Source organism: Melanaphis sacchari, unplaced genomic scaffold, assembly GCF_002803265.2.
Source record: "Melanaphis sacchari strain LSU unplaced genomic scaffold, SCAv2.0 Contig4_pilon_pilon, whole genome shotgun sequence".
NCBI lineage: Eukaryota > Metazoa > Arthropoda > Insecta > Hemiptera > Aphididae > Melanaphis > Melanaphis sacchari.
The window spans coordinates 10,459,150-10,478,307 of record NW_020271335.1 but is presented as its reverse complement, the minus strand read 5'-3'; the positions used below and the strand labels follow the sequence as shown (position 1 = coordinate 10,478,307).

At 28.2% G+C, this 19,158-nt stretch overlaps 1 protein-coding gene across 4 annotated transcripts; it reads right to left on the bottom strand.

The window, feature by feature from the left end:
- Window positions 1-1,708: 1,708 nt before the first annotated feature.
- Window positions 1,709-10,353, bottom strand: LOC112598990. Of its 4 annotated transcripts, none has more exons than XM_025345678.1 (5): window positions 9,646-10,353; window positions 8,008-8,181; window positions 7,695-7,841; window positions 3,583-3,763; window positions 1,709-3,513 (listed from the first exon to the last, which is right to left on the bottom strand). In XM_025345678.1, the coding sequence occupies exons 2-5, from the start codon at window positions 8,179-8,181 to the stop codon at window positions 1,877-1,879; spliced, it is 2,139 nt and encodes a 712-aa protein (XP_025201463.1). In that variant the 5' UTR covers window positions 9,646-10,353; the 3' UTR covers window positions 1,709-1,876. The 4 variants fall into 4 exon arrangements, with proteins under 4 accessions (XP_025201463.1, XP_025201466.1, XP_025201465.1 ...); XM_025345681.1 differs by lacking the exon at window positions 9,646-10,353 and adding an exon at window positions 8,514-8,532; XM_025345680.1 differs by lacking the exon at window positions 9,646-10,353 and adding an exon at window positions 8,510-8,529.
- Between the last annotated feature and the right edge of the window lie 8,805 nt (window positions 10,354-19,158).

Here is a 19,158-nt window from a genome sequence, read left to right as displayed (position 1 = left end):
TGGATAGTTGAGCAGACTCTTTAAACACCATATTGAGATCATTTCATTAGAGTAGGTGCATATGATTGCTGACGCAGTGAACAAATGAATAACCTATACATACATTTTTTTAATTATGAAAAAACACGGATACGATTATTATTGCATATATACAGACAACGTATTAAATCGCAGAGACGCAAAAACGTACGATAAAGCTATTTAAATAACTTCGTCATTCAAGTGTGCGAGTACGAAATGTTAGCCGCATTCGATCTAAATATTTATCACGGCAATAATTTATTTTTCTTTAAAAGTGGGGGAGGGGAGAATAATTCCGACCAATCTAGTTATCGTATAGCAGTGGTTTACAACTTGGAGTTTTCAAAAATAATAAACCAACAGGATTTCATATAATGGCCTTGCATTTTTACAAACAAATATTTAAATTAGTAGTTTTTGTAATGTTGTAACAAAAAAATATAAACATCTTCGAAACGCATATTATTTAACTTAAAAACAAGAATATCACACAGATAAAGGCAGGCCCTAAAATTGTATCTACTACGACACACTTTTTGTAGTACACAAAATGAAATGTGTACTATGAAATTCAAAAGTGTGTAACAAATAATATTTATTTTCTATATTATTATTTATTACTATTCATTTCACATCACTTTTTATAAATGTTTTATTAAAATATAGTGTTTAGTACGAAAAATAGAAAATTTTAGGCCTTGATTATAGGTACTGTACAGAATACATAGAATTTAGAAAATTTATTCATATTCAACTATTCACTTTTTGAACAGGTTGCACACTTAACATGAAAAAAAAATAATTGCAATTGCAATTCATAAAAAATTGAAAACCACTGCTCTACAATATACTACAAACATATAATCCTAATCCTTCAATATTTCCGTATTCAACGATGATTAGAAAGCTTAACGGTATTGTCAAATAGTGTGGTGCCATTTATGATATCATGTCACCGAGGCGGACAGCTAATGTACTCAATACAAAAAATAGCTAATGTAAACACATAATAATAATAATAATAATAATAATATACTAGTAGGTATACACAATGCAAAAAAAAAAACGAAAATAGTACAACACTAATCAATATTATTTTTAACAGTTTAACACAACTTTTAATCAAAATAAATTATTTGGATAATTAAAAATTTAAGGCAATAATAATAATATATAATAATTAATAATTATTGTTGTAGTATATTCTTTGTACAGAAAATAATGGTTAGAAACAAAAGTTAAAATGTAATTAAAATTGAAAAAAAAATGTATAATAAAACTATATAAACACATATCTTTATTTCGGATTTTAATTGTTTGTTCATTAATGAAGCTGAAACATGTGAACTTTCATAATTGACGGCTTAATAAATGGCACAGGGTGAACACATTTTTTTTTAACAACTGTGAAAACCAAAGCCTAACAATAATATTTAAAATTAAAAATAATATCAATTTTAGTTTTAAATTTTAATTCAAACACTCATTCTATATTTTCAAAGAGCCAAGTTAAGCATTATTTGTTTCTATTCGTTCACATATTTAAATTACCAAATTAAAGAATAATACATTTTTATATAATGTTAACACTAAACAAAACAAATAAACTAGTACATAAGTCAGAACTATAAGGAAATATAAATATATGTATATGTATATACACAGATATGTATATATTTATATATAAACATATATGATTATGTATAGTATATACATAGGCACGTATAAATTTTCACCAACAAATTCAATGATAAACATCGATGTTTGAAGTAATATTATACAGGCCGATTTTTACAAAATATACACAACTATATGTCCAAAGTATAACTAAGAAGTTATCCTTAAATAAATAAATTCAGGAGCTTGGATTTAATTCATTGGAAAGTACTACCTCCTCAGTAACAGATTCTGATATAAAATCATTTCCCGTCATATCTAAGTCTACATACATTTTAGGTTTTTTTTGTTGATTACAGTCACCATTACGGCCGTCCACGTCATCGGGTTTGAATCCAAAATGGTCAAGACCAACATGAGAATTAGAATTTTCTGCGCCCGTGCACATGAGAACATTGGACAGTATCATTTTCTCATTGTCATTTTGATCATTTGAGAAAACCTCTTCACTACTGTGCATCTGATAGTCACCATCTTCGGCAGAAAATTCAATAGTATTATTCATCATTGCTTCTAGAACACTCATGTCCTCTTCTGCAACATCTTCTATTTTCATAGTATTGTTGGTTTTCAATGAATCGCTTTTATTGCTAATACTAGAAGAACCCATTATGTCCATTTGTACACCTTCTTCTCCAACAACAACATATTCTACGTCAGTATCTACAGTACCAACAGACTGTGTACAGACGTTGTTCATTTGTTGTAACATTTCAGTATCAGAACTGGTACTGTTTAATTTGAATGTACCTCTTTTTCTAAGAGGTAATCTGTCTAACAGAGCCTCTGAAAACTTTTCATTACCGCAGTCTAAAATTTTAGTAATCAACGGCAATGATTTGTTTTCAATTGGCACATTTATTTCGGACACGCTTAGTAGTGGAGAATCTTTTTTCCTTTCAGGATTTGAATCCATGGACTCTTTGAATGCTTTAATGTCTTCTGTGGTCAAAACATATTTTTCTATGTTACCATTATCAGCTACTTTATACAGAACAACATCATCTGGATTGTCTGGTGGCATATGACTTTTAATATTCCTCAATATCGGATCTTCTACATTGGTCTCTATTATTGGTACATTAGACTGAGCTGTTTCTTGCATATTACTAACCATTTCTTCTGGTTGTTTGAGATTAGCAAGGTTCATATTATCAGTGAGTTGGAAATGAAGAGCATCTTCTTTGGCTAATATGTCATACACATTTTCAGTTAATGTAATGTAATTACCATCGCCATTCTCAATTAATATTGGAATATCCGTTGGAAGACCAGCTCCTTTTAATGCATTAATGTATCTTTCAGAATTCTGGGTTTGAGTTTCTTGAGGTTTTTGTACTTTAAGTTTATCGTCAGATTTATCATTTTTGGTTAGTAAGCTAGCTAATAATGGTGACCGATTGACATCTTCATCTGTCTTGATGTCATTATGCATTGACTTTTTTACATCATATCTATTTTCATCCACAGAATCTGCAGGCCTTTTTCTACTACGCTTATACTTAAGGTCTAAGTCATCACTGAACTTAGGATTGTTATTGTCTAGACCATTACTCATAGGCAATTCTTGATGATTTATAGTTGCTATACTACTATCATTGGTTCTGTGCTTTGAAGGCGATATGTATGATTGATTAGATCCTGCAAGTGATAGTAGTATTTGGGCAGATTCTGTCTGTGGTGGAGTAATAGGAGCCGGTTTGCTTATCAATGGTTCACAACATGGGCTCTGAAGATGAGCTTTAGGCCGACCCCTGCCAGCACAAGGCCGCCTTTCATTGGTATTATTATTTTGGCCAAGCCGTGCAATAACAGCTAAAAATGATTGAAAGATAAATTACCTAATTTCTTCAATATTAATTGTTCACGTTCATTAATACTTACAAACGGACGAAGGATAATTTCCGTTTTCTGTAACTTTGGTTGCAATAGATGTAACTGGAATTGGTGAAGATGAAACTTGACAGATTCTAGTTTGAGCTGTTGTAGTACAAACAAGAGAAGGTGGTTTTATACTCTTAGAATCTTGTAAGCTTTCATGAGCTAGTGATGATAAGCCTTTAACCTAAAAAAAAAGAAGTTAATTATTTTTATCAAAAACTTTATGTCTTAAAAGAGAATCTCAGAGTACTTTTGTTTCCTCCCTTTAAACCATACAAAATATGGTTAATTTGAGCTAAACAAACCCAATCTTGTTTTATTAGCTTTAATATTAGAGTAAGATGGCTATGTTTATGAAAAAACAAAAAAGACAAATTTTAGCTAACTTTAAAAAAATGAACCTTCAAAAACCCTAGTTTACAACACAGATAACAAATAATATGCTAATATCTTTTTGAGAAGTCTTAAAATACAATAAATGATTTATAACGATTAATGAAACTTAAACTAAATAACAATTATTATCAATTGTTTTTTATTTATTTCAATATAATATATTAATAAATATTAACTAAAGGTAAAAGTTATCATTACTCTATACATTTTATCAAAATATTAATACAATTTGTATAAATTAATCATTTATAAAATTTTCCTCACTACAAAAACAAAAAAATACAGTTATAGTTAAACAAACAATTGGTCACTTCCAAGCCAAAAAGTAAAAATGATATTTTAATATATTATTTTAACATTTTTTTTTTTTTTTTTTAATGTAGTAACATCTTAATATTATAGTCCTTGATAAATTAAAATTCTCAAAATTTAGATAAGATCCCTTTTTAACTCCTAATTTTTATTGTCTTGAAATTACAAATTATCCATAATTCAAACTTTATTAATTTCCTTTTAACTTTTGAGTTCCTAAAACCAACTGAATGAATGTCAAAGTATTTATTCTAAATACAAGATTAATAATTGTATTTCTTTATAACTAATTTTTTTTTTTTAATTAATATTTTCTTTGTAACTACTTTTTACTTCTAAAATCATTCATTATAATACTATTTTATACGATTATGTTAAATACTAAGATTTATTTAAATTTAAATCACTATCAGTTATACATTTTATATCTAGTTATATAACATAAATTTAGCTAACAGATAGAAATATAAGTAAATATAAACAAATACATCAAATTTTTATAGTGTATAAAAATATGCAATATTAACATTCATAAATTTTAAGCTACTTGAAAATATAGCATACTAAAATAGCTTTTGAATATGTAACATAACTAACATAATATTAAGTTCAGTATAAATTATCAATAACTATTATAAATTATATTACATGCACAGTAATTCATAAAATGTCAATATCTTAATAGTTGCTTAACAATAATAATATAACAAACTCTAATAAGTGGATTTTATAATTAACAGTTGATTTATGTTTATAAGAATTTCACTAAAATTTAAAACAAATATGCAGTAGATGCCACTTATTAGACACACTTTGAGAACAAACTGAGACCATAGCATTTAAGTCCCGTTAATCATATGAATCAAGAATACAAAAGGTCCAAGAATAAAAAAATAAGCATATACGTTTTAATAAAATAAGAAATTTAATTTGCTATGTACTAATAAACAGTTATTATTATATATTAGATATATAATCATTCATAAAGGTAAAAATGTATAACAATTGAAAACTAATCAGATCATCATATCTTATTTTCAATAATTAAAAAAATATGACTCATTATATTATAAATAAAAGTATTTCTCTAAACGTAAAAAAAATGTTTGAACTTAATTTGGAATTTATTAAAATGTATTAAAATGTGTTTCACACAATAATTAAAATATTTATCTACTAGAATAAATAATTAATAATTAATAATAAATGACATATTACTTGAACATGCAAAACTTTAAATACTAAGATACTAGGATTATTTTTATACTTCACTTTTTTAATAGCAGTAGGTATATTATATCAAAGTGCATGTTACTTTATAAAAAAATGCTATTTTATATTTAATTAGGTATAGTCATGATTGCCTATAAGAAACATTGTCGGTGAAGGCAAAATAAACAAATTTTAAATTTAAGTTAAATAAAGATATAATGATCAACGTATAAATAAAAAATATATGCCAAAATTATATGGTATTACTTAAATGATAAATATTTAGTATATTATAGTTAATTAAAATTCATTTTAATAAGTACAGGAAAAAAATAGAAAATATGAAAATAAAATAAAATTAAATGTATTATTCAATTTTGATTAATAATAGAGCAAATTTCTTCATTTTAGAATATTTAAGTCATTAGCTAATACTAATAATAATAATATGATCATTATTTGTTAAATTATAAGGTAATATTATTTTCTGTGGAGGCAAGTGCTCCATCTCCCTCTCGCAAACGGGCACATATGGATAAAATTAACAATATATTCATGAAATATCAAATGTACATACAGAAAATACAAATATTAGTATTATTCCATCATTATTTGGATTTGACAAGACACACTAGTTTCTATGTTACTTCACAGTAAAAAAATATAAGGGGAGATTATTAACTTGTTTATCTGTGAAATACATTAGTTTCAAAATGGTTTTGTATTTTGCCAACAAGTCAAAATAATAATTTTTCTTTAAAGACTTTTTTTAATGCCAGTCGGAACTTACTTTCTAGATATTTATTATTAGTATTAATTACAGTGGTATAGTCAAATCAGACAGAGGATTTTATCTAAATTAACCAAAATTAAAAAAAATTTAATATTAACATAGTAATTAACATTAATGTTTGTTTCAATCCTAAGAATTTTATCTCTAATACACAGTAACAGCGAGAAAATTAAAGAAATTATATTATACAATTTAACATAAAATAACAAAACTACAAATAAAAATAAAATTAGATTTAAATATTATTTATTATAAAAATTATAAAATGAGTAACTGATAAAAAACTTGAGTTAAACAATATTTCATTTTTTTTTTTTACAGTTATTCACTTAACAATATACTCCAATGAAATGTATATAAATATTATACCAATAAATACTTTTATTAGAAACAAATTATAAGTACCTAATTATTATAATTATGGAAAAGAAAAAATACTAAATTATTTGATTCAAAATTTCTTACTTATTTTAACTATTAAGATGATAGCCAATGTAAAAATAACTATTTTTCAGTTACAAAAACTAAAAACTATGTTTAACATTTTAATTATTATTTTTTGATACACATATAAATAAGTAAATTATTTTTAAAGACAAATTGTATCTACATTTATAATGATAACAATTTTGAAATTTTCTATTCCATTTATTGCCATGTCTATAATCAATCACCATTACAGTAATAATTCCAAATAATTTCATAAGACAGCACAGAAGTAACCTACCTATTGACTGGTATTAAATGAAGCATAACAATATATTGTCTGATTTGGACAGTAAAAAATCATTTTCCAACGCTTCAACTGGCATCAAAAATTAAACTTTCAGTGTAGGCGTGAAAAAGAAATACTTGATATTTTATATAAATTTTTTTATAAAATTACTACCTATAATTTATGTAATGCAAATAAATATTGTACAATAATATAATTTATTTATATATTATCTAAGTAATTTTAAAAACATAATTTTTATATTTTGTATTTAAAATTTATGTAACAGAACAAAAAGTTAACTTCTTAATGAGAAATTAATAAATTTAAATATATAAATAAAACCTATAGAAGCATTTTCAAATAAATGATAGTTTAAAAAAATAGTTATAAATAACATGAACTTAGTTATTAATTAATATATTTTACCATAATTCATACTAATAATTATTTGAAAATGTTCTAACTTATTTGTAAAATATTTTATCTACCTTTAGAAAAATATATACTATAATAATGATAAGTGACTACAGTAACTATTTTTATTTTGTAGGTACTATTTTTTAACATACTAATTCAACCCTAAATTTAATATTTACATCTTTTTAATGATAGGTATTTATTTCAAGTGTATTTTAAATAGTAGAATATAATTATTAACCACTAATAAATTAATAAATAAATTACCTCAAAAAATTTTGCTGCTTCAACAAGAGCATGTAAATTATCTTCTGTAACATTTGTTTCGCCACAATACATGAACTCAATTAATGATTTGAGCACACTAAATTTCATGTCTTTGAGAACAATCATGGGGTGATTACCTAATTCACGCTGAAATTAAAAACAACATTGTTGTATTGAACATCAATATGCATAATATAGTTAAATTTAAAAACTAATTAACATTTAAAACATGAAATAATACTAACTTTCGTCAAGTTTTAAGATGTTTTTTTACATCTTATAGTTTTAGATATATTAAAAACAATAAAATTACCTCAAAGTATGGGCTGCAAGCTGCAAGAACTGATCTATGAACTTTAAGACTGTGTGTGTTACACATCAAAGTGACATCAACCAACTGTTGACGTTCCAAAAGGTATCCCAAACGTGCAACTAAATGAGTAGAATGATCATCCCATGAAACCATATAACGTGTTGGATTCCCCATCTATAAATTTAAAACGACCATTATTACATCGCAATAGAGAAAAAAATGAAAAAGGCAATGCAATCATCTTACTGATAAGAGTTGATAGCCTAGTAAATATTAACTGTATCCAAACAAAAAAAAAAATTAATACTTAATATAAAAAAAATCACTAAGATAACTATTTTATCTTAATATAATTTGCATTTACATCAATAATTATTTAGAAAACAAATTACACATGCTACTCTATGGCAAAACATGAAAAGTGTCATAAGATTTTAAAAATGGTCTTAATGACATAACCATAAACGTCTGAAATGGTACAACTATTAAAACAATAAAATACCTACATATCCAATGCTGCTAACAAATTGTCTTATAATTATTTTACATGCTAAAAGTTACAACAAAACTAATCACTTGGTAATCAAGTTTATAATGTTTATATCAGAAACTAGTATAATATGCAGTAGAGCATACTAACCACTAACTAGGTATCGGGTATCAAAGTGATAGAAACAATAATATTATAAGCTTGGAAAATAATAAATATATTAACACTTTCTCCATTAACTATTAAGCAGTATTACACATTACATTATTGCAGTAAACACTTTACTACTTTAGCACTTAGACTTAGATGTTTGGCGTTTGCTGCTCTATAGAATATTGTTTTTAATTCATTGCTGTCGCATTTTAATTAAATGAAAACTGACTAGACAAAAATGAGGATAACGTTTGTTCAGACATCTCTCACTGTGTAAACGCAAATCGTAATTAATTAACAATTATTATCAGCGTTGTACAAGAACTTTAACCTTACAATGTTGTAAAAAACAATTGGAACACAACACACCCAATAATATCATTTTTCAAGTACTCAAGACGTTATCGTCACTGTTTTCAAATCGTTTCAAATTCAGAACAATATTTGACTGATAGGCAATACGCTGTGCAAACGTAAATAACTACACGAAACCACTTTCGCTTAAGATACCCAAAAATTTATGGAAAATCGTGAGAGAAGCGTGATCAAAAATGCACTCCTCACAAAACCATAGACTACCTTTTTGTAACATACAAAACGAATGGGACCGATGAATCGGATCGGATTCTAATCAGTGGTCAACTTAGTGTGTCGGCAATAGGGACAGTTGGGTCCAAAAAAAGGACAGTGTGGGGGGTCCCCCCTCGAAAAAAACCAACGCATAGCGAACGCGACAGCAACCCATGCGGGGGGGAAAATCGCAGCTGCGGAAAAACATATGACGAACCGCGAGGTCTGATAGACGACCACCAAGGCTAACAGTTTTTCACGTGACAACGACGGCTGATTCGGGAATGCGCCAAAAAACAAAATCACATCAGAACAATCAGAACATTCGTCTACCATCAACTCAGCCAGACCGAAAAAAATGTAAAACCCTTGCGGCGGCGACAATAGGTAAACGTACCCCAGGTTAGATCTATTGTTCTTCTTACCTTTGCGGTGCGGCGACACTACAAGAACACTGCAGACGACATAGGTCACAGGGCTATATAGGCATTGCGGTCTCCCCGCCCAGCGGCAAAGGCAACTCGGACTTGCACTCGACAAACTTGGACCGTGACGACGGAGACGGACGGCCACAATGACGAGACTGACGGCGACACCGTCGGGACTGCGACTCGGCACAAGACGACGACGACGACGACGACGGTCGCACGGACATCATAACAACCGACCCGACCGGACGACAATTACTCCGGCGGCGATCTCGTCGTCGTCGTCGCCGCAATCACCGATTCTGCTTCCGCTGTCGTCCGAATCGCCGAGACGTCGTTCGTCGTAACAATTTCGCGTCACCGCCGCCACGATAACGACTAGTTTCGTCGTCGTCGATTGCTCACTATCCCGCGGGATGGCCGCAGAAACAGATTATGCACGGACGACAGCGGACTCTGAGTTGTCGGTCGTCGTCGTCGTCGTCGTTTCGTCCAATTCACACCTGTAATATAGGCGATAAACCGAGTGTGTATCAACCGACGTAAAACTAATTTTATTTGTTTGACTGTTAAAGTGTGTATGTGTGAGCGTAAAAAGTCAAAATAATATTATTGTGCCACCGAGTACGCGGACAGTGTGTAATAATCACAATAATAATAATAATAATAATAATAACACAAATGTTTAGGAATGAATCGTGATTGTGCGCTTGTACGAGCGAGGATCTACATCGGTGGAGTGGGACGCGGCGGTCTCGAGACCATAGGTACGCCGAACCGGGCGGTCGACGTGACGTCACGTTTGCTGCTCAGTCGGACAGGACGGGGGGCCCCGCGGTGCCCGATCGTTACTTTTCCTTTGTCCGCACGCGGACAAACCGTTACAGCTCACCTATGTCCCGGCGACCGCGCGACATGACTGGCTCGAGTGCTCGAATTCGGCCGCGGTTGCGGGCCGTGTGCGCATGCGCGTTACCCGCAGTGTCACCGACTACACAACGGCCGACCCATCCGTCCGTCCGTAAATTACCGTGCTCGGACTCCGTGACCAGAGTACCGTTTTCCGCAATACATGTAAAATATACACATACGTTTTGTGTACAAATAATATAATTGATAATAATATTATTATTATAAATGCGTCCGGGCACGCGTGTGTACAATAACAAAATATTATTATCGTACAAAAATGTATGTAGGTTAACGTCGAGGTCGCCCTCCACCGCTGCTCGTAAGCTCATTAACCATTAATCCGGTTCGATTTCCGACCGCGGCTGCGTACATACAGATACACATACACCTTAGCCCTAAGTAGTTATATGCACGGTAAAAATATGCACTCGGCCCTTCCGACAGTTAATTATTTCGTTCTCTCGATTTTATTTGGATTATATTATTATTATTCGGTGGCAGTGGTCTGTGCCGACTGGGTGAGTGGGCATCGCGACGTTGAATGTTCCCCACCCATTGACCTATTGTTTTTGATTTGTGTCTCGGTGCTACTTATTACTTACTTGCGCTATTATTATATTATTGTAAAATAGATTTTTGATACCCAACGTTAAAATATTATATTAACGCGTTATTCGCTGAACTTCCAAATCTCTAAAAAAAAATCTAAATGATGATATTAATAATAATAATAACTCTCCGCCAATCGGTGGGTTACATGCCTAGATAGCTGAATATGCCAAGAAACTATGAATCTATTATTATACTTTGTAATTATTGTTTGCTCTAAAATATAAAGTTAAAAGTTTAAAGTATATTTACTTAAAAATAAATAAATAATCTATACGTCTTAATATGTTAAATTGTTTATTAAGATACAGTGTTGTTCAACCCCATGACCTAAACCTAAACCGGGTAGCCCTAATTACATCAGTGTACCCAAACAATATCCACTGCAATACGTATACATTTTTTAACCGGCGGCAATTTATTTCGATGTCTATTCAGTATACACATACGTATTAATATATGTTCGTATGGTGTCAAATCATATTTCCTGTACCTAACTACTGTATTTGTTTTCGCTTCACATTAAGGTGTTACATGTAGAACATCGGGAACAAAAAACATAATGCGTGTGCGCGAGCACAATATAATTCGTATTCGTATACATCGTACATAATATATTACATAACCTCATTAACCTTAAATTTGGGTGACAGATGTGTGTCTGTTACAATTTCGAGTTGAAATTCACGTATGGATTTGATGGCAATGAATCGAAATGAACTGAAATGAATCGAAAGAAATTGCCAATTTTCTCGTCGCGATGACGAATAAATCTGCGGGGACTGTTATTAGGTAGTTCATTTTATTCTTTGAAAAAAAAAATCGTTATACTAACGAATAATACTTGAATAACTTTATATTACTTTTTGTAATAATTGGATTTTATACGTTACATTACTTAGGTTTATAGATGAGTAATTGCCAAAATTAACCAATAGTGATAGACACTTGTCAATTATATGTTTAATTTGAATTTCTAAATAAAAAAAAAAAACAAACAATTTTTTTTATATTCTATTTCATTTGGTCTATTTAATTTAAATGTTTTACAATTCATACAATCAATGTACCGTTATTAAACTAAGTAATAGTAATAACTTAAACAACTAGCATTTTTCAGTGGCGTAGTTATAGTGAAGGGGGTGATGGAGATAGATCCCTCTAGAGCCTTAAAAAAGGATGTACTTACTTATTTCTTATTTCCATATCATAATAATATAAGCAAAAAAAAAGGTTATTCAATGTGATGTCCCGGTTTGGTAATTTCAAATTCTAAAATAAAGTGTATAAATTATATACCCCCTCCAGAACAAAATCATAACTACACAACTGACATTACTAACCTACTGGCATACTGCCTTAACTCACCAATTAATGTTTTAGAATCTGTTTATTTGAATAATCATACATCATGTATGTTTATTTATTTTTTAAATATATTGAATTTATTTTGACTTAAAAATTTGTAAGAATATAATTTATTAAATAGATTTTATTTAATGATTACAATATTTAGTAAAAATTTATTAACTGTTATTTATACATAAAACAAACGTAAATACTCAGTCACGCAATATAAAATAAATTATAGGACATAATAAAAAAATCTATTATAAATTCGGCCCCGATAATTGTTGGTTATACAATTGCATGTATACATGTTCTAAACTCGACATAATGTTACTTGAAGGCAACAACAAATGTACCTAATCGTATGTAAAAAGTCAAAAATTGTAGGGAAATAAAAAGTAGTATATACAAAAATAGTAAAATTTACATATATTTACACAGACGCATAAAAACATGATATCTTTTTTAAAAATAAATCGAACATTTTTATTTTTAATAAGAAAATTGTGTATAATTTTATTATTGAATATAACTAAGGTTTAAGAGTATTCATAAATTATATGATGAAATGATTAAACAGAACATTTTTGGAAGGTTATAATAGATATTTTGTATATTTTTGTTATGTGATATCTTTACCCCACCTCGCGATTACCTATCAGAATTTTTTTTAAATAAAAAAATATCGACATAGAGCCCGGTTAAAATTGAACGAATCAAATTTTTACCACTTATAAATCGTTTCTACCTATGTTGAGCGGCACCAGTACAGAAGTCGCATCGAGTTTTTTAGTTTTTAAGTTTAAAGCGGTCCACCGTCCCTATATTACGTTATACGTTTAACGTCAAAATTGTAAACAACACAATATTGACACACGCGTAAATAATTAGTCTCAAAATTTTTACGGATCGCATTTTTCAATTTTTACGAATAATAACGATGTTTTGCACCTGAAGCGAATTCGATTCGAACCACGATGTTGTCAAACATTCGCGCCTAATATATGTTTGTTCGACGAACACCGAACGACAAACAATACGCGACGTGTGTACCTATAGTGTCTAGTGCCTACACGGGTACACACCTATCGTATTCTCGTAGCATTCCTATATTATTATAAATTATAATACAGGTACACATACAACATATAGGTATATCTACTCACGAGCATAGACATGGGTACAATCGTACTGTGTAGACTGGAGTGGAGTAATAATCGAAAAAAAAGTTTTAATTATAATATAATATATACATTTTTTTTCCTTGTAAAACCGTTTTCATTATACGAAAAACCGGTTTCGAACGCACGCGGGCACGTGTCTTTTCCTCCGCACACGGTTTTAATATATTATAATTCTTTACGATACCTATAGATACTCTGACCCGTCATCATTATAATATTATAATACCAAACAATAACAATCACACTCCCTGTGACCGACAGATCCAAAACGATCCTGAAGTTGTTATTTTTTTCGAAATAGCGTTGCAGGTCCAATTTTCGGTTTTGTATGCTGCACAATTGCACGAAAAACGCCCATTTGATTTTACGACTGTATATTCAGGGGATTTTCACCTATACGGCCAGAGAACGCAACAACGCGTCAAATAATAATAACATCTACAGTGGACACGTTTACGATTTAAGTCCGTCTCGATAATAGAACAACTTTCAGATTCCATAATCGAACGCGGTGCAGGTAAAGGTAGATGCACTGCCGAGAGTCGGCAGTACACGCGCGCGTGTAGTGCACGAGATGTGACTGGCCGAGGTCATTTCGCATGGGAAATTTTTCCAACTTTCTTCTTCCATATTGCGTAGGTAGGTTTACGCGGTAAACTTTACACACGTTTGAACGTGTTTGTTTATGTGTGTCCATACTGTTTTTGTATACCGATGGCGTTTCAGGATTTTTTTTTTCTACACTACAAACACGATCGAAGATGATATCTTTAATCACGCTACAAACGATGATCGGAGTCGAAGATGCGCTTAATTCTCGAATTATTCGTTTTATTCAGGCCCACTATAGTAATAAATTTATTGATGTACAACAGGTAACAGTATGTACAGGGTGATAGTGGTGATACAGCAAGCATGCTCAAACCTATTTTTTCAATTAATAATATATGAATTTATTCAAAATCTGGAGATTTTTTTTTTTTTTTTTACTACTCGAAGAACGTCCTGTGACGATACAAACTTATATTTTTCAAATGAAACACCCATTTTTTAATTGTTAATTATTAAGTGGGTAATTTTTTTTTGAGACTTTGATATTTAAATATGAATTATTTTGTTTAGTGATTACGAATATGAAAGCAGCATTTTCAATAAGCACTGATTTATAATTCTACACCCAAAAAGTTTTATAATATGTGCCCAAAGCTAGTTAGGTATAACTTAAATACTCTTTTAGCATTTCAAATATAGGTAGGTACTTTAAAATTATGTTTCTCTATATTTTTATTCCAGAGTACTAAATACTTTTTTTTAGTTTTACCGTTGATTCTAAAGACCATTATTTACGTATTTTATTATTTTAAATTTTGTTTCAAAAATAATAATTAATAATGGTTTTAAGAATTTTGAATAAGATTTCATCAAACAAGTAGGTGATAACAAAAAAGTTAGCCGGGTCGGTCCCGAATTTGAAATATTATTGTTGTACCCATGGGCCATGAGCGTAGGTAGGAAATATTTTCGGAAGGGGTTTTGGGTCTAGGTCTATATTAATAAAATAAAACATTAAAATTAAATATGAATTATTATTATTCAATTTTATCTTTAATTTCGGGAAATGATTGAACACCCAATCCTCTTTATCTACACCTTTTATTTATCAATTTTTAACTTGTATGTATATTGATTTTAAATATTTTTTGTTAAGTTGTATTATACATATATTTGTGAACGTACAAAACATTCAATATCAATGTATTGAACTAAAAAAAAAAGTATTTTTAATATTTTTAATTATTATTTATATTTATATACAAATATTTTTGAAAGAAAGTAATCGAATGCGTATTTTAAATACAAATAATACCAAATATTTAAATATGTATTCTATATCTGAATACCTACATATAATTGAACATTATTTTTAATTATAGACTAGTCTTTGATAAAATATATTAATTAAGGGCCGATAAAATAGTTTTCTTAGGCAGAATTTATTTCATAGTCCGCAACAACAGGATTACATTCATCATACACGTGTGTATATACTGTATAAATGTATAATAGACCAGTCTAAATATATTTAAATATATGTAATATGTGTAGCACTGAAGCAGTTCGGTCGGTCGGTTTTGTAAAAGTAATTTTTTTTTAAGTTATTCTAATATTTCCAGTTTTTGTGTCGAGATAAAATATATAGTCGGTAAGTACCTCTTATTTTGTACATAATACGCAGTGCACCAGGTGCACCTATTATATATATATATATATATATAATGGATATGCATGTAAGTAGGTAGGTATATTAAATTTATAAAACCTTTTTCTTAACTTCACGGACCTTGGTTTCTGTTTAGTTATACGTGTTTACAGTGTATGCCTACCTACTTCCAATATAGTATATTACTTAAGTCTTTAAAATATTATTTTTAATTTCAGTGTAGGTATGTAGTATGTACCTTACTACCATAAGATATTAGAATACGTCAAACAAAACCAAAAAATTGAAAATTAAATTTGTATATTAATGATTTTATTAAGAAACATTAAATGTTAGACATGTCATGTTTATTGTCGTGCGTGGGCGAAGTTAATAGGCGCAACTATAGAACCCTAAAAGTTAATCTCCTGACTCATGGGCCAGTATTTTAACTGTGATTAACAAATAAAATATAATATTTTTCTAAAATACATAATTAATTGTTATTATTATTATTATTATGTATTATAAAAAATTAATATAATTATAACTTTATACTTATACTCAACTTTTTAGTAGAGGGCTTTAGTGCAAAAAATGCTGAAAGCACCACATGAAATTTAAGTTCGTGCATGCATGTCTATAGTTATGTTTTATAATAGGTGTTATAATTTTTTAATTGTTATTAAAATCACAAAACAAATTTTAGATAATTAGTATTTATTAATAATTTTCATCTATTTATCTATCTCTTTTAAGCATGCTTGCTTGTGGTAGAGATAGAGTTAAAATATAAAAATGCATTTATAAAATATTTACATTTTAGATACTGGATGATTCTACTTAAGTTTTACTCGAATTTCACACATTTCGAAAGAGAAAAAAAAACAGAAGAATACTGTATAAGTAATATTAAAGTACCTATGAATTGAAATGTCATGTAAACAGATATAGGTTAAATACACGCCCGCGAGTTAATGAGTGGGGTGGCATGAATGCATGATTCTAATTCCCAGGGCCCACCCCTTACTAATTTTTTTTTTTTTTAACGCATTCAACAAAAATAAAAATAAAATATGGTTTTATTAATATGCTATAACGATGATTAATTCCTAATAAATCGATTTTTGCTGACAGTATGGTATATGTATATGGCAAAATTTACAAGTTGCACAGTGATAGTGGGAGTTTTGATCATTTGTTATAAATACGTTTTTTTTTAATTTAATATAAGTTCTGTTGTTATCTGTTTTATAATATATGTACCTACCTTTTATCATATTTTTAAATAATACAATAAATTTGTTATTAAATTATTATTATAAAATTAGTGATAATTAAGACATTTAAAGTGAGAAGTGAGTTAAAGTTTAAAAAGTAAGAGAGTTAATAGTGTAACTTGTGTTTAGGGTCTAATGGAAATAAACTGAATATGATTAAATAGATAGGAATACATAAATGCTAGAGATCTCACAACAAAAGTCATAATATTTATGTTTATATATTGTTACAAATGAATTTAAAAAGTTGAACTGTTGATTGGTGAATTTGATGTATTTTTACAGATATAATTTCAAATAATAAAAATTACAAATAGACGGTAGTCTGCAATATAATTGTTCATTTATGTCAGATAAAAGATAAAAATAAAAAAAAATTGAATAAGAAATACATAAGAGTAAAAGATAATTAAATTAAACAAAATAGTTGGTAATTCCTTTATTTATTATTGATACAATTTAATAAAACATTTTACAAATGAAATACCTAGTTAATCATATGATATACATTTTATATTATATTATTTTATATTATTATTAATAAGATCTAATTAGTTATAATAAATAGTTTGCTCTTATTCAGTAGCGTTGTTAATAATATACTATAAATGATAAATGTGTTTTATTTTATTATAAATATTTTATTAAAAAAAAAAAAAAAATGGACTAGATATTTTTAAAATTCCAAAACAAAATAAAATAGTTTACAAAGCCACGTTTAAGTCAATTTGCTTCAATATGAACACAACTCGTGGAATAAATAATTTAATCATAAAATAAAAAAATTACAGAATTTGTTCAAAGCAAACAAAATAAATTTTTTTTTTAATTATTGCACATTCAATTATATATATTATGTTAGTTAAAAAAAAAAAAGTTAATACTGAAAGTATTTCAAAACATACAGAGATTCAAATTTTTTAGTGGTAGAGTTAAAAACTTAATTTTGGTTTTGATTTTATGTACATTTTTTTTTTATCCATAATAGTTTTGTTAAATAAAAAATCATTTGTGGTTGGTGTACAATAATTGTATAACAACTTATTTATGTTCACACACACAAGCACGCACACACAAAAAAAAAACTAACAATAAGTGTTTAGTAACACTATATAACAATATTCACATGTTTGTTTAACACATTACTATAATAACAAAGAAAAGTTTTATTTGGTATATCATAACATTAATGATTATAAGTAGTAATGATTTTGTTATTGACAAGGAAGTGAACTGAATTACAAAATGATATATTACAATGTGTACAATCACATACATAACAATAAAATATTAATAATTCCTTATGAACATTTAAAAAACTTATATTATTTTGTAACAAATTTACAATTAAATAAATAACAATTTACAAGACTATTTGTATGGATATAATTTTTCTTTAAAAAATTATATAGATAATACATTATAAATTAGATAATTATGTTGTATGTAGAAGTAATAGACAAAATATTTATAGTATTGGTAGGTTAAATAAGTCAAAATAAAATAATGGGTTTGTAGATCAAAAAATAATTTGGCACATTATAGGATATTAAACAAATAAACCCTTAACAAGGGAAGAAATTAAAATCTTCACCATTTATGAGTTCTATGATGGAAATGTATATGTATTCTGCACATATATATATATATTTTACATAAGTATAATCAATTACTATACTTTAAGTCTGTTTATTTCATTAGGCATTAAAATATAAACTAAATTTTTCAATAAGTAAAAAATGATATTTTGTTTAAGTATTTAAAGGTGATTAATTTGTTAAACACTAATTTAATAAATTACATTAGTTGGAACGAAAATAATACTAAATATTTATAAAATAAATGAATTATAAAATGTCAAATATTTTTTGTCAAAAAGTACTTCTTCAAATTTATAAATTGTATTATATTAGTCTAACCAAAATGTCATATAAAATCATTATCTTTATTATGCAAACATTATTTTAGTTATACA

Bases quoted from the DNA above. Each gene is read 5' to 3' on its own strand.
- LOC112598990 (XM_025345678.1), bottom strand. From the start codon at position 8,181: ATGGGGAATCCAACACGTTATATGGTTTCATGGGATGATCATTCTACT. The intron at 7,842-8,007 runs GTAATTTTATTG...TTTTAATTTCAG, and splicing joins CTTGCAGCCCATACTTTGAG to CGTGAATTAGGTAATCACCC. The intron at 3,514-3,582 runs GTAAGTATTAAT...AATCATTTTTAG, and splicing joins AAATTATCCTTCGTCCGTTT to CTGTTATTGCACGGCTTGGC.